Genomic DNA, 15,596 nt, shown 5'->3' on the forward strand with positions numbered 1-15,596 from the left:
AGTGGTTGAGGCTCAGAGTTACTGACCAGAAGGTCGGGGGTTCAAGCCCCAGCACCACCAAGATGCCACTGTTGGGTCCTTGAGTAAGGCCCTTAACTCCAGGTTGCTCTGGGGTGATTGTCCCTGTAATAAGTGCACTGTAAGTTGCTTTGGATAAAAGCATCTGCCAAATGCATAAATGTAAATGTAAGTGTCTTCAACAAGGTACGCCTCATTGTTATCTTGAGTCATTAACATACACATAGCTAGTCTGAGTCACTAGTTAAATAAACTCTTGGCATTTCTGGCTCAGGTACACATTATGAGTCGGGTCACAAGCCGTTAAAGTTTCAGAAATACTGGACACAATGGACCGAAATTGCTGGCCACCCCACTCGCAATTGATGTTTTAGTCATTTTTATTGGTCATTTTTTTGGCACAATTTAGTTCTTTTTGAGGTGAAATCATCTCTGTACAAACTTAACATGTGCGCACACCAAGGTTGCCAAACCTCTCCGTCCCGGGTGTCATTGTATCCATTCACCAGGCTTGCGCTATGTCATACGCCGGAACTCGACCCTCTTGTGAACGAGTGGACGCCGTTACAGGAAGCCAGTGTTTATAGTTTATAAAGTTATAAATATGGACATTTTTCTTACAAAAACACATCCCTTCAGAAGGTCTTTATTAACCCCCTGGAGCCGTATGGATTACTTCTATGATGGATGGATGCGCTTTTTTCGGCTTCAAAATCTAAGGTACCATTCACTCCCATTATAAAGCTTGGAAAGAGACATTTTTTAATATAACTCCGATTGTGTTTGGCTGAACGAAGAAAGTCATATACACCTAGGATGGCTTGAGGTTGAGTCAATTATGGGATGATTTTCATTTTTGGGTGAACTAACCTTTTAAAATAATACATTTATTAAAATTAATTTCCTTTATAAGAAATCAATTCAATAAATGATTTCCCTATCCAGGTCAAAATTGACCCAGAACAGTAAAGCTGTCGTCCTGTAATGAACCGTATGAACAGAACCAAGGGTTAAAAAGCATTGCTGTGTGATTTTATGGGGGGTTACCATCTGACACCACACGTCATATAAGCCCAAACGTATAGTATATTTTTCAATATTCTAGTATGTTTTTATATCAAAGTACTTATATGAGTTTCCTGGCCTTTGTGTGACCCAGGAGAGAGCAAAATAATAACAAAATAATGAGGCTAAGGACCTTGAAACACAGTTGAAGATAAGAGGTTAAAACAACTAGTGGTCAAATTAATTACAAAGATAGACTAAAGCCAAGTTTCTACCAGTAAAAAGATATCAAAAGGCTCTGTGAGAGAATGGTGGCAAATAGTATCCATTGTTACAAAAATAATGAAGGGGCGCAGAAATGAGTTAATGCCAGATAACAAACTGTATAGAAGAGGAGGTTTTGGACTAAGAGAGTCAGAACGGACAGCTGACCGATCTCATGTTTGTTGGTTTTCAATAAACTACAACTTTGGCATCTGGAACTCAAGACTCCGAGAGTTTTCTTACAACTTAGAGAGATTCATCGCGATTTTCCACGACAAACGCTCAGTTGTATTTTGAATGAATGTCGGCATTAGAGCTAAACAACGCTTCATTGTATTGGACGAGCAGTTACAGTCTGTGTAAAGACGAGGATCTGAATGAGAATATTATTGACAACAACAGCATTACTTCCATTATACCCGAGCAGAGACCACATACTTCTGAATATCACAATTTAACTCCATGCAATTTTTCAATTCTTAAAAAGTATGTTAGGAGATTTTACCAGGAACAAACCAATAGATTTTACAACCTTCAATGGACATCTTGAAAAACAGAGGTTTCCTTTTATTAATGTAAAGACTAACAAAGATACAAACTGTACAATTAAACATGAAAAATATATTTATAAAAAAGAATGGACAACAACCCAATCCTCCTCCTCAACATTTCAAAATAAATACATTTTAAATTGTCATAAAATGAGCGTTCAGTTCATGCATTATATTGCACTTCTGTTTCTCCAAAAACAGAAATAATCTATGGGACAGTGGCATATTTGTTTCCCCTTCATCTGATCACCTATAAAGTTCTGTAAAGCTGAATAGAACTGAAATTAAAATGCTTTTTTGGATTTTACGATGCAATATTATTTTCTTTATCTGAGAAGCAGAATGGCATTAGATATTTTGCCCTGTTTTAAGAAACCGACATAGTGGTCTAAAGCACATAACTGGTAATCAGAAGGTTGCTGGTTCGATCCCCACAGCCACCACCATTGTGTCCTTGAGTAAGGCACTTAACTCCAGGTTGCTCCGGGGAGGGATTGTCCCGTAATAAGTCACTTTGGATAAAAGCGTCTGCCAAATGCATAAGTGTAAATGTGTAAATGTAAAAGGAAAGCAGTTTATTTTTCTCACCCCTTTGGCAAATAGTTTTGTCTTCTTTTAAGCATAAACCCCACCAAATTTTGTTCAATTTCTCTGAAAGTGAGGCGAAATATCGTATGCCATTTTGCTTCTCAAATAACTTTACCTTTTCTTGTTTTAAGGATTTTAATGATTTCTACCAGAAAATAAGAGAAAACTATTCCTCCATATATTATTGCCAGTGTAAACACGGTAAAACAGTCTGTACCAGAATGATTCAGAATCATATTAGATTTGTAGATCTAGAAAATGCACTACTGGCCCTAAAGTTTCCGAATGAAGATACCAGATATTGTATAGAAGTCCATCACATATAATATTTCCCATGACTGCCGGCACAGTGTGGTCATAGATGGGGAATGTGCAAAATGCATACAGATGACTCCTCATTGGGATTGTTTTAGTACGGATTTAACTCCTCTGGTGCAAGATGGGACTCTTCACCTCCAACATCAGCAGCAAAACTGTTCCGACAGCTCCAGTCATAGCTGTCTGTCACAAGACTGCAAACAAAAGCGACAACTAATGGTTTATTACAGGCTTATTTCATGTTGAATTTAAAGGTCATGTATGTCATTGTTTTCCCATGTTTAAACTCGTTATCCTATCCCAGCTTAAAGGGATAGTTCACCCAAAAATTCACCCACATTCACTTTTGCATTGTATGGACCTACAGAGCTGAGATATTCTTTCATTTGTGTTCTGCAGAGGAAAGTAAGTCAAACACTTCGGGGATGGCATGAGGGTGAGTAAATAATGAGGGTGAACTATCCCTTAAAGGCAAAGTACCGGTTTGACGCTGGTGGTTAGAGACTATAATACCTGGCTTGAATGTTCTGTGGTATGATACTCCATGCGAGGTCATCATCGCTGTCGTACCGCCGCGGGTTATCAAAGAAATACGCTCGAGATGAGAACACGTGTCCTGGAATTACTGATGCGCTCTGCAGCCAATGAAAGCAAGAGGGATGTTAGCAACATCAGTTCATCTGAGCATAGTAATGAAATGAAAATTGTCTCATTATTGACTTATTCTGATGCCATCCCAGATGTGTGTGACTGTCTTTCTTCAGCAGAACACAATTTAAGATTTTTAGAAAAATGTTGAACTCTGTAGCTCTTTATAATGTATGTAAACAGGTGCTATAAGGCTGCTGGGTATCTGATGATCCAAAAGTCACATTTAGGCAGCATAAAAGTAACCCACACTACTCCAGTCAATGAATGTCTTCTGAAGCAAATCCATTAAAACTTTATTAACTTTAAAAATCCACTTCCTGCCAGCAGTCGACACATCAGTGACGCAAGCACAATGGCGCGTTCACGCGAGAAGTTGGAAGAGTGCCAATGTATACAACATAGGAACGTACGTCACGTGAGAGTTTGTTCTTTTCGAACAGAAATATAGCACTGGCCAGAAGCAGCGATTTTAAGTTAAAAACTTTTAATTAGCGATTTGTTTCTATGGATTTGCTCCAGAAGACATTAAATGATCGACTGGAGTAGTGTGGTTTACTTTTATGCTGCCTAAATATGCCTTTTGGATCAAATAGCCACACTATAGTGTACTATAATATAACTTATAGTGATAAGGAGCTACAGAGCTTCAACATTTTTCTAAATATCTTAAATTGTGTTCTGCTGAAGAAAGACAGTCACACATCTGGGATGGCATCAGGGTAAGTGAATAATGAGAGAAGTTCATTTTTGGGTGAACTATCCCTTTAAGAATCGAAATAAACAGTGGATATAAAAAGTCTACACAGCCCTGTTAAAACAGCAGGGTGTTGTGATGTAAAAAATTTAACAAAGATAAATCATATCAGACTTTTTGCACCTTTAATGCAAAAGTTACAACATGTGCAATGCCACTAAAAACCTAAGTGACACATTTCAGAGAAAAAATTGGGTATGTGGCTGTGTTCAGAATCAACCAATCATCAAGGTTATGTGAAATAGTGCACACCTGTCGTCATCTTAAGTGACTCTGATGAACTCCAAATAAATCTCAGCTGTTCTTGTTGAATTTTTCTGACATCTTGTTTGCGTGCTACTACATTAGCCACAGGTCACAAAGAGCTTACAAAGTGTAACCGGCATTGATTATAATCAATGATTGTGTTTTATTTTTCTTTCACAGATAATCCTCATATTTTTCTACTGGAAATTAATATAAATATGTGAGAAAAGGAAAGAAAAAAAATATTTATTTTTATTTCTTTGAGTTCAGCGTTCGTCGCAGTTGTGACGTTTTTGGCGCCTTTCGCGCGCTCGCTTCAGTCCGCGTGAGGTTTGAGCGGAGTGAGGTAAGCATTTTGTTCACTCCTGTTCCAATGTGTGTTAAAAGGGAAATAATCCCTAATTATTTGATCTGTTTAGTTAATGTGTAAATTAATATGTATGAGTATGTTACCTTTCCTTTTAAAGTCGTTTTATCTGCAAAAGTGGAATTTTTAACCGAGTGAATGCAGTGTGACGTATGTTAGTTGGACTATGACGTGAGACCGCTAATATCTCTCCTGTGTCCGAATGTTTGGCAGAAGAAGGCTTGATTATACAACTTTGATTATATGCAACGATTAATAGCTGCATTTTCCAACTCCTGCAGATTTTTTTCTCATGGATGAAAGAACCATTGAACCAGCAGATTGACTCCAGTCTTTATTCAACATCACACAACGAAGAGGGGTAGCCATGTCGTAGCAACAGACACATGCACACCCAGACTGGCTACAAAAGCATCAACAGGATCTCATTGTTGAAAGGTATCACTCAGGAGAGGGCTACAAAAAGTGTAAAACAACAGTGACATAATCAAGAACAGGGCGTCCCTCCAAAATTGACAAGATAAAGAGAAATCTGGTCCTGGAGGCTGTCAAGAGGCCGACAGCAACATTAAAGGAGCTGCAGCTCTTTCTGGCAAGTACTGGTTACTCCCTACCACTATCTCCCATATTCATCTCTGTCTGGGCTATGGGGCAGGGTGGCAAGACCAAGCCTTTACTGACGAAAAACATCCAAGCTCAGTTAAAATTTGCAAAACCTATATCCAGTCTCCCAAAACCATGTGGAAACATGTGTTATGGTCTGATGAGACCAAGATTGAACTTTTTGCCCAAAATTGTAAGTGTTTGGCGCATACACCACACATCAGCAAAAGAACCGCATACCCACGGTGAAGCATGGTTCAACTAAGTATTGGTTAAGGGATGTGCACACTTAATGCAGTTAGGTAATTTTTTTTCTGAAATGTGTCACTTTGGTTTTCGGTGGCATTGCACAGGTTGTCATTTTTGCATTAAAGGTGCAAAAATCTGATATGATTTTATCTTTGTTTAATTTTTACATCACAAAAACATGCTGTTTTATCAGGGGTATGTAGACTTCTTATATCCACATTCAGTATAGGAAGTCCATAATAAAATGGCATACCCTGTCCTGAGCTGGCTTACGGACTCTGAAGAAGAAGACCACCAGGGACGTGGGCAGCAGCTCCCAAACAAACAGGACCACCCCAAACACCACGTATCCAGCATCCCCTAAAGTCGACTTCAAATCGGCCTTAAGAATTAAAAAAACTATTATTAGCAATATAACCAAACTCATTAAGGCACGTTAATATTAATCGCAGATTAAAGAACAACAAAAAAGGTTGTAAGATTCCCGGTTTAATCGCAGCCTACAGACAGTATTTGTTGCATAATGTTAAAATTACCACAACATTTTATTTCATTTGGACACTTTCAATGGGGTCAAATTTTGGAAGGTTTAAAGGCAGAAATGTGAAGCTTGTAATTTTATGAAAGCATTTTAATTCTTCTGTTCAAGCTGTAAAGTTTCTTTAATCACAGTTTTAAGGCTGACTACTAAATTACCAGGATTTCATGGTTATATCTTCAAGAAATTAGATATAACTTTACACAGATGTGGTTCGTAAGTGATTTTCTCACAGTAAAATAATGTTCACACACATAATGTTTATGTCTTGTCTATACTTTTGAAACTGAGTATTTTAAAGTTTACGGATTAACCCCATTGACTTCCATTGGAAGTGACTCAATGTTGCACAGATTCCATCACAATGGAAATAAACATTTAAAATACACATTAGTATTTTATACTATTAGTAATATAGCCATAAGCAGGGGTGCAATAAACATACATATGCTATGTATGCATTACATAGGTGCGCCATATTAAGGGGGGGCCTGCGGCACGTAAAGGGGAGCAAAAAGAAAGCATCAAACATATTAGTGTGGACATGACCTGACATTCTGCCTAACATCTTTTTCCACAGAAGTAAATCATATGGGCTTGGAACAACATTAGGGTGAGTAAATAAACGAAGAATTTTCAGTTTTCTCTTTATGTAAACCGTTATTTGGCACGTACTTGGTCTGATACATTGTACCAGTCGTAGTCAAATGAGTTGATGCTCTTGATGTTTGCCATTGCGAGCACGACTAGATTGTAGCAAGCACGAGAAGTGTACAGCAGGATCACTGTCACTCCAATCATAGTCACCTGACACACCGATGTTCCCTGGGCAGGTTAAAAGAGATGAGACATAAATGAGAGCACAATACAACACTTGACTGATTTGTGAGGTTTATACTTAAAACTTTATGATCTGCATATAGTCTACCAATCCATGTGTTTAAATTGTTTAAAACAAAACAGTGTCACAAATTGAACTAACAAACACGATCTTATTCCAAGTCTTCTGAAATCATGCAATAGCTTTGTGTAAGGAACCGACTTATATTTAAGTTGTTCATTCAATTCAAATAAGTGGCATGTCATGGTTCATACGACTGGTGCCATAAATTCTAACTCAAATCATTTTATGACACTTGAAATTGAGCTCGGGTGCATCCCATTTTTCTGGATCATCTTTGAGATGTTTCTACACTTTGATTGGAGTCCACCGGTGGCAAATTCAATTGGTTGGACATGATTTGGAAGGGAACACCTGTCTATATAAGGTCTTATAGCTGAAAATGCATATCAGAGCAAAAACCAATCCATAAGGTCAAAGGGACTGCCTGTAGAGCTCAGAGACTGGATTGTGTCGAGGCACAGATCTGGGGAAGGCTACAAAACAAATTTGGATGCATTGAAGGATCCCAAGTGCATGGTGGCCTGCATTATTCTTAAATGGAAGAAGTTTGGAGCAACCAGGACTCTTGAGTGGTCAGTGAACCATTTTTGTGTTGATTTTGATGTGTGTTTTGTCTTTCTGGAAGATCCAACCAGGGCTGAAAAATCAGGTTTTGATTTATTTGATAGAGTCCATGATGCCATGTATCCGAACAGGATGTCCAGGAAGTTGGCATAAAGACAGCCCCACAATGTTGAAGAACCCCCACCATATTTAACCATGGGCATGAGGTACTTTTCTTTATGGATTCCTCTCTTGAGTGCGCCAAACCTGTTCTGGTGTTTGCTGCCAAAAAGCTCTATTATTGTTTTATCTGACCATAGAACCTGGTCCCATTTTAAGTTCCAGTAGTGTCTGGCAAACTGAAGACACTCAAATTTGTTGTTGGATGAGAGCAGAGGCTTTTTTCTTGAAACCTTCCCAAACAACTTGTTGTGATGTAGGTGATGTCTGATTGTAGTTTTGGAGACTTTCTGACCCCAAGACACAACTTTTTTTTTTTTTTTTCTTTCTACTTTTTTCTCCCAATTTGGAATGCCCAATTCCCAATGTGCTTTTAAGTCCTTGTGGTCATGTAGTGATCCACCTCAATCCGGGTGGCGAAGGACGAATCCCAGCTGCCTCCGCGTCGGAGTCCGTCAACCCTCGCATCTTATCACGTGGCTTGTTGATAGTGTTGCCATGGAGACATAGCACGTGTGGAGGTTTCACGCCACTCATCGGCGTTCAACTCCCCATGCGCCCCACTGAGAATGAACCACATTGTAGCGACCACAAGGAGGTTACCCCATGTGACTCTACCCTCCCTAGTAACCGGGCCAATTTGGTTGCTTAGGAGACCTGGCTGGAGTCACTTAGCACGCCCTGGGATTCGAACTAGCGAACTCCAGGGGTGGTAGCCAGCATCTTTATCACTGAGCTAAAAACAAAAAGGAGTGATTTGTAAATTTATATTCACCCTTTGCTTTATTAACCACAAATACACATTATATGATGTTTTAACTTCATTTCATATTTTCTTAAAATTTATATTATATTAATTTCAAATCAGATGATTGCAACATGCTACAAAGAAGTTGAGAGAGGGGCAATTTAAGACTAATAACAATTTGATGAGTTGAAATAACAAGGCGATGTGAAACGGGAGATGTTAAACAGGCAATCGTGTAATAGTATATAAGGAGCCTCCAAAAACAGCCGAGTCCTTCAAGAGCAAGAATCGTTCCAGACTTGTCTACTTACCAACAGATGCTTCAGCAAATAATCCAGCACTTTGAGAACAATGTTCCCCAAAGACAAATTGGAAGGATTTGGGCATTTCACCCTCTACAGTGCACAATATAGTTAAAAGATTCAAGGAATCTGGTCAAATTTCAGAGCGTAAAGGGCAAGACGAAAACTACTCCTGAATGCGTGTGATCTCTGATCCCTCAGACGTCACGGTCTATAAAAGCATCATTCATCTGTAATGGATATCATGAACATGGGCTTGGGATTACTTTAGTAAACCTTTGTTAGTGAACGCCACTCACCGCTGCATCCACAGATGCAAGTTAAGACTTTACTATGTAAAGGAGAAGCCGTACATCATCACTGTCCAGAAGCACTGCTGACTTCTCTGGTCTCGCTCTCAACTTAGATGGAAAGTAGAACAGTGGAACTGTGTTTTTAAGTCCGATAAGTCCACATTTCAAATAGTTTTTGAAAAACACAGCCGTCTTGTTCTCTGGGACAAAGTGGAAAAGCACCATCCAAGCTGTTATCAGCATCAGGTCCAAAAGCCAGTGTCTGTATGGGCCAGGGGTGTGTCAGCGCCCATGGCATGGGTAACTCGCACATCTGTGAGGGCACCATTAATGCAGACAGATTTTTACACATTTTGGAGCAACATATACTGCCATCCAGCACTGTCTTTTCCAGGGATGTCCCTGCATTTTCCAGCAGGACAACTTCAAACCACATACTGACTGGATTACAAGTGCATGTCTGTGTGCTCAGAGAGTGCGGGTGCTAGATTGGCCTGCAGTCCTGAACTGAGAATATGTGCCACATTATATATTGTGTGTGTGTGTGTCATTACCTTTGACTCCAGGTATATGTTGGCTAAAGACATCTTGGCAATGCTATAGAGGCACAAAGAGAGCGAGATGGCACCGAGGACAAACAGTGTGTCATTGATAGCCACTCGCACCAGCACTACAGTCTCCGTGTTTGTCTTTGTCATCTTAACCAGCAGCGCACAGGTCAAGTTCACCAGCAGGAAGAGCACACTGATGGACAGGAAGAGCAGGTACAGAGGGAGCCTGAGGACACATTCATGAACGCATTGATTTCCTGAGGAAAACTTGCAAACAGATCACTGAAACATTTCAACATGAAGTGCTGCGAGTGCATAACATGCGTGGAAGTTGATCATTTTAATCACGTTTTTTTTTTGCATTTCGTAAATGTGTTTTTACTGATCAAATGACTGAAGTAGGCCATTCCTAGTTAAATGTACTCAAATATGCATCTCTTACCTGTACTTTTGAAGTTCTGGTGAATGTTTAGACTTTGCCTTGAAAATGACCTGTCCCAGAAAACAGGCAGCAAGTTAATGTAAATATCACATGTCTTTTTAAATTCAAAGATTGATGACTTCCCATAGAGTCCATATAGATCATAACTCACAAAATTATTTCAGTTCCCATGTCCAAAACAATAAGTAACATCATCAGATCAAAAACAGGGTCAAATGGCTTTGCTTCCAAATAATGATCAAAAAATGTATTCAATGAGTTCATTATAGAAAGGACAACGTGATTTAACAGGGATTTCGGTTCTTTGTCTCTGTAAATGCCAAACGAAATTGTAAATCAACGTCTCGTCAGGTTTATTGCTCATGTGGCGTCTCCATCATATACCGTCAAACCACTAACACCTTTTGACATATTCTGCCCCTTAAAAATGACTTATTAGTGTACGATGATGTTAGTTAGGTTTGTTCAGTAATATTACTTACATTTATGCATTTGGCAGACACTTTTATCCAAAGTGACTTACAGAGCCCTTATTACAGGGACAATCCCCCCGGAGCAACCTGGAGTTAAGTGCTTTACTCAAGGACACAATGGTGGTGGCTGTGGGGATCAAACCAGCAACCTTCTGATTACCAGTTATGTGCTTAGACCACTACACCACCACCACTCCATACTTAACATATCTTTGAATTAAATAAAACTACACTGTAAAAAACAATTATCATAAACACTTTTTTTAAAAGTTTGTAATTTACAGTAAAAAAACTGGCAGCTTTGCTACCATGTTCCAGGTAATATTCATCTTTCAGGTGTTATGGCAATATGATGCATGTATAACCGTAGATCTCATTAATTGATACAATGTTAATATACCAGCCTACTTGAATACTTAAATCTGATTTGCACTTTTAATCTAAACTGTTAATCACAATAATAATGCAGGTGGTAAACGGAACGACACATGATGTCTTAAAGTCCAGCAAAATGTTAAAAATTTATAAAAACATTTTTTTTTTATAAAAATAAGAAAATATTTAAATAAAACAATCAAATGTGATGTGCTGCACACTATGTGCATGAACATCTGGGAGCGTCTGTTTACTCTTTGACCGTAAATTATAATATTTTTTTACATATTTAATATTGTTACAGTAAAGTTGGATGTATTGTCTTTATATTTATTTATTCAATATAAATATATACAGTACAGTGCTGAGTAGAATACTTCTAAATTGTAATCTGGTACTGATTATAAATTGCATGACTAAAATAATAATTGATAATGTAATCTAATCTGATTACTCTCAGATTACATCTGATTTAACCCTTGTTTATTTGGTATCACACGCATTCGAGAATAATACTCTCGTACCAATTTAACATAATAATACTATAATTAAAATAAATAATACTGTTGTTTTGAATAATACTAATAATACATAATAATAGGAAGTATGATATTTCTATACTTTATTACCAACAAAAAGAAGACGTTAAAGATTTACCAAACATTTATCAGTGTTGGGCTGATTTAAAATGAAAAATGCAAATAAAAAAATTAATTAAATTAAATGCTTTTTTTTTTTTTTTAGATAAAACAAAAAGGAAGAATTACGAGGTCAATAAATTATGACCAATTCACTGCTGTTGTCTGATGAATATGTAATAATGTAATCCATAAAAAAGTAACTAACAGTGTTTTAAAATGTAATGTAATCTAATTACAAGTACTTTACAAATACATTTTTTGTAATCTGATAATATAATCTCAATTAAAAGTAGTCCATTACGACTCAAAGGTGTGTGTGTGTGTGTGTGATTAGTATCTCACAAAAGTACACCCCTCACATTTTTGTAAATATTTGATTATATCTTTTCATGTGACAACATTGAAGAATGACACTTTGCTACAATATAAAGTAGTGAGTGTACAGCTTGTATAACCATGTAAACACAAGGTCTCTAACATCCACCAGCTCCGTGATGTCATCATGGAGGAGTGGAAGAGGACTCCAGTGGCAACCTGTGAAGCTCTGGTGAACTCCATGCCCAAGAGGGTTAAATAATGGTGGCCACACAAAATATTGAGACGTTGGGCCCAATTTGGACATGTTCACTTAGGGGTGTACTCACTTTAGTTGCCAGCGGTTTAGACATTAATGGCTGTGTGTTGAGTTATTTTAAGGGGACAGCAAATACACTGTTATACAAGCTGTACACTCACTACTTTACATTGTAGCAAAGTGTCATTTCTTCAGTGTTGTCACATGAAAAGATATAATCAAATATTTACAAAAATGTGAGGTGTGTACTCACTTTTTTGAGATGCTGTATGTATGTATGTACATATGTATGTACGTACATGCGTACTTACATTTGGCAGACGCTTTTATCCAAAGCGACTTACACAGGGTTTCCGCGGGGCATTAAAAAGCATTAAAAGTCATTAAATGGATTTTGCGAAAATTAAGGCCTTAAATAGCATTAAAAAGCATTAAATGTTATTCCTACAGGCATTCAAAATTTTAGATAGATTGGAAAAAATAATATTACCAATTTATTTTGAATATAGCCTTCACAATTAATAACTTTGATTTGCCGTCGCAAAATATGTACATTGGTGTGATAAACACGTGGATCCAGTTTGGTAATTGCCTCCGGCCGGTGCAAAATTGACGTAACGCCAGATGTTTGGACAGAGGCGGGCTGGGACCTGGAGGAGTTAGAACAGAGAAAGTAAAGTCGCAAACTGCAAATTCCAGCAAACATGGTTTGAAAACGAAGAATTTCGGACATGGTTGCAGCCCGTTAGTGGTCAACATGGAGAAGGATTTTGCAATGTTTGTAAAAAAAAATGTTTTTAAACTAGGTACAATGGGTGTTAACACCGTTAAATCTCATATGCACTCCGATGGCCACAAATCAGCTGTGAAATGCAGACGGCAATTAACCATGTCTAGTTTTTAACCGCTTTAGCCACAAACACCACAACTGCTGCTGTAGTGACCACCGCTTCCAGCGGAGCCGCTACCGAAGGAAAATCGAGCGACGTTCGGGCAGTGTTTGGTTCGAATGTGACTCTGCAGGTGGAGGTGCTCTGGTGTCTGAACACAAAGATAAAACTGTAATTTCTATAGCATTTTGATTTTGAATACATTAAGTTCCAGCCTTTAAATGTTCAGAGTTTGAGTTTTTCCTTCACTGTCCAGTCTAATAGAATTTGGGGTTATAATGGAAAGAGGTCACGTGTATTCGATGGTACAATTTACTCAAACCGAAACTTAATGCCTTTTTTACATTCATGGCCTGTTTTTTCCTTTATGCCTAGCATTCAACATCTAGTTGATTGGTACTTTTGTTAAATCAAATTTCAAATATCTGCAAATCAATTGACAAGTTAAGCTGTCTCCTGAGCCATTTCTAATTCAGTTCAGAGTGATAATTTAAATAAACTATGTAGATTTTCTCAAATATCCAAGATTATCATCATTGGATCATTGAAAAATTTTATGGTTACAATTCAGAATTTGGGACATGTGTGTATATATTATATATCCGTGGTTAGTCATGGGTCGTGTATGGCATTACAAATTTAAAAAATGGCATTAAAATGGGCATTAAAAAGCATTTATATTAGATTTGATGATACCTGCAGAAACGCTGTTACAGTGCATTCAAAGTGTACATTGCATCAGTTGTGTGAGAATCAAACCCATGATCTTGGCGTTGCTAGCGCCATGCTCTACCAGTTGAGCTACAGGAACATACACCATTGATGATAGGGTTAGTTGCAGTTAATTTAGATGTTACCACATGACGTGCATTTTTATAGTTTGCAGTATACAGTAAATGCATCTGACCAAAGTGAGCGGTTTCAGTTCTGTTTCAATGCACACGCTGTACTTCCACACATACAGTATGACTCATTTGAACAATAAGTACTGTATTGTGAAAAGCATCATACGTTATAAATCTACTGTGGGTGTAGAAAATAAGCTCCCATAAATGCTCTCTAGTCTAGCTGCCCTTGTGAAAAGATAGCTTTTCGTCAAACATATACATATGACAGTGGAGGTTAATAATTATGTTATTGTGGTATTTATAGCAGTAATCATGTATGGACAGTGTTTTTATAGTGTACAGAATGACTATGTAATCCACACATGCTGTTTGCATGAGTCGTGCTATTAAAGGCTGCACGCATTGTTTTGAGCAGGTCACTAACAACGTTAGTTGGTGTGAATGATGATGGGCTGTCACTGCTGACATAAATCTGTGTGTTTGAGATCTTTTGACTGCTGTCATGCTCACAAGTGCTGTGGATGCTTTGGTTCCATGTTAGATTCCTTTAATGTACATTTCAGTGGTACTTACAATCCCTACAATCTCATGAATTTACCATCGTACAATGTAAAAAACAAAACAACAACATGGTAATTTTTAAATCAGTGTAATCCACTTATGTCATAGCTCTATGAGCATCTTATTCTATATGCAACCTATAGCCTTAAAACCAGGTTTTACAGTCATCACCTGCATGGTGCAAAGAGCACTTGCTTGTAACTCACCTGAGCGAAGTAAAGATTCATCAGACTCAGAGTGAAGAACTGTAGACAAACTGGAAAACAGTAGAGCAGCCAGAAAGAAAACGGTCCAAGCGTGTTTGCTGTCACACAGTCTCTGAAATAAAATGAGAAGAGCAGAGTGCGCAGAGCTGCCCACATCAGACAGAGGAACAGAAACACAGTCTGATAACTGAAGCGCTTGTGTCTGTAGCGCAGTACCAGCCACAGCTGCACATACACAAACGCAAAGAGCAGCATGTAGAAGATAGTGTATGCCACCGTTAGACCCAGCATCACGTAAGGTGGCACAGCAGGGCTGAGAGTAGGTGGTGGCGGAAGAGAATCATTCCCAACCAGGGTCTTTTCTCGTACAGTTGCATCCATGAGTCTAGAAGGAATTCCAGAAGGGGGCCTCTCCTCTTCTGCCTGCTGTGTGCAGATCCTCCCTTTTGTGGCAAAGTCTCACTGTAGCTGGTGGCACGGCAGATTGCACGGACGGAGGTCTGGAAGGGAAGGATTGGGTGGTGGGGGGATTTAAGGAAAGAAAAGGAGGGAGAAAGGTGGAAAGAAAGCAAGCTCCTTTTCCTGCTGTGGTGTGTCTGTCTCTGCGCAGGGGCACAGGGACCGCATTCAGCTGGCAGGAAGCAGCATTGTGCAGCAGAGAGAGAGAGAGAGAGAGACTCAGCCCCTTTGACGTAGTGCTGACGTGCAGTATGGTACCTTTAACCCTGTACTGAGGCTTCCCAGAGCTGTCAAACTCTCTAACTTACTCTTTGCACTATGGCTTTTTATAGGTTTCCATATCAAGAATTGTGTTGTTTCTCAATTTATCTTCAACTGCACATGAGGCCATGTGCAAAGACTTTTATTGTTCTCTTTACCTTATCTAACAAACCATCAAACCTGTTACATCATT

General features: G+C 38.5%; 1 protein-coding gene across 2 annotated transcripts; it reads right to left on the reverse strand.

Moving 5' to 3' along the window:
- Positions 1-1,852: 1,852 nt before the first annotated feature.
- On the reverse strand, positions 1,853-15,319 carry LOC127617596 (G protein-coupled receptor 137Ba). Of its 2 annotated transcripts, XM_052089586.1 has the most exons (7): positions 14,684-15,319; positions 10,116-10,165; positions 9,677-9,899; positions 6,828-6,977; positions 5,868-5,996; positions 3,258-3,379; positions 1,853-2,938 (listed from the first exon to the last, which is right to left on the reverse strand). In XM_052089586.1, exons 1-7 carry the CDS (start codon positions 15,062-15,064, stop codon positions 2,836-2,838), a joined length of 1,158 nt encoding a protein of 385 aa, XP_051945546.1. In that variant the 5' UTR covers positions 15,065-15,319; the 3' UTR covers positions 1,853-2,835. The 2 variants fall into 2 exon arrangements, with proteins under 2 accessions (XP_051945546.1, XP_051945547.1); XM_052089587.1 differs by lacking the exon at positions 3,258-3,379.
- Between the last annotated feature and the right edge of the window lie 277 nt (positions 15,320-15,596).

Source organism: Xyrauchen texanus, chromosome 24, assembly GCF_025860055.1.
Source record: "Xyrauchen texanus isolate HMW12.3.18 chromosome 24, RBS_HiC_50CHRs, whole genome shotgun sequence".
NCBI classification, from domain to species: Eukaryota; Metazoa; Chordata; class Actinopteri; order Cypriniformes; family Catostomidae; genus Xyrauchen; species Xyrauchen texanus.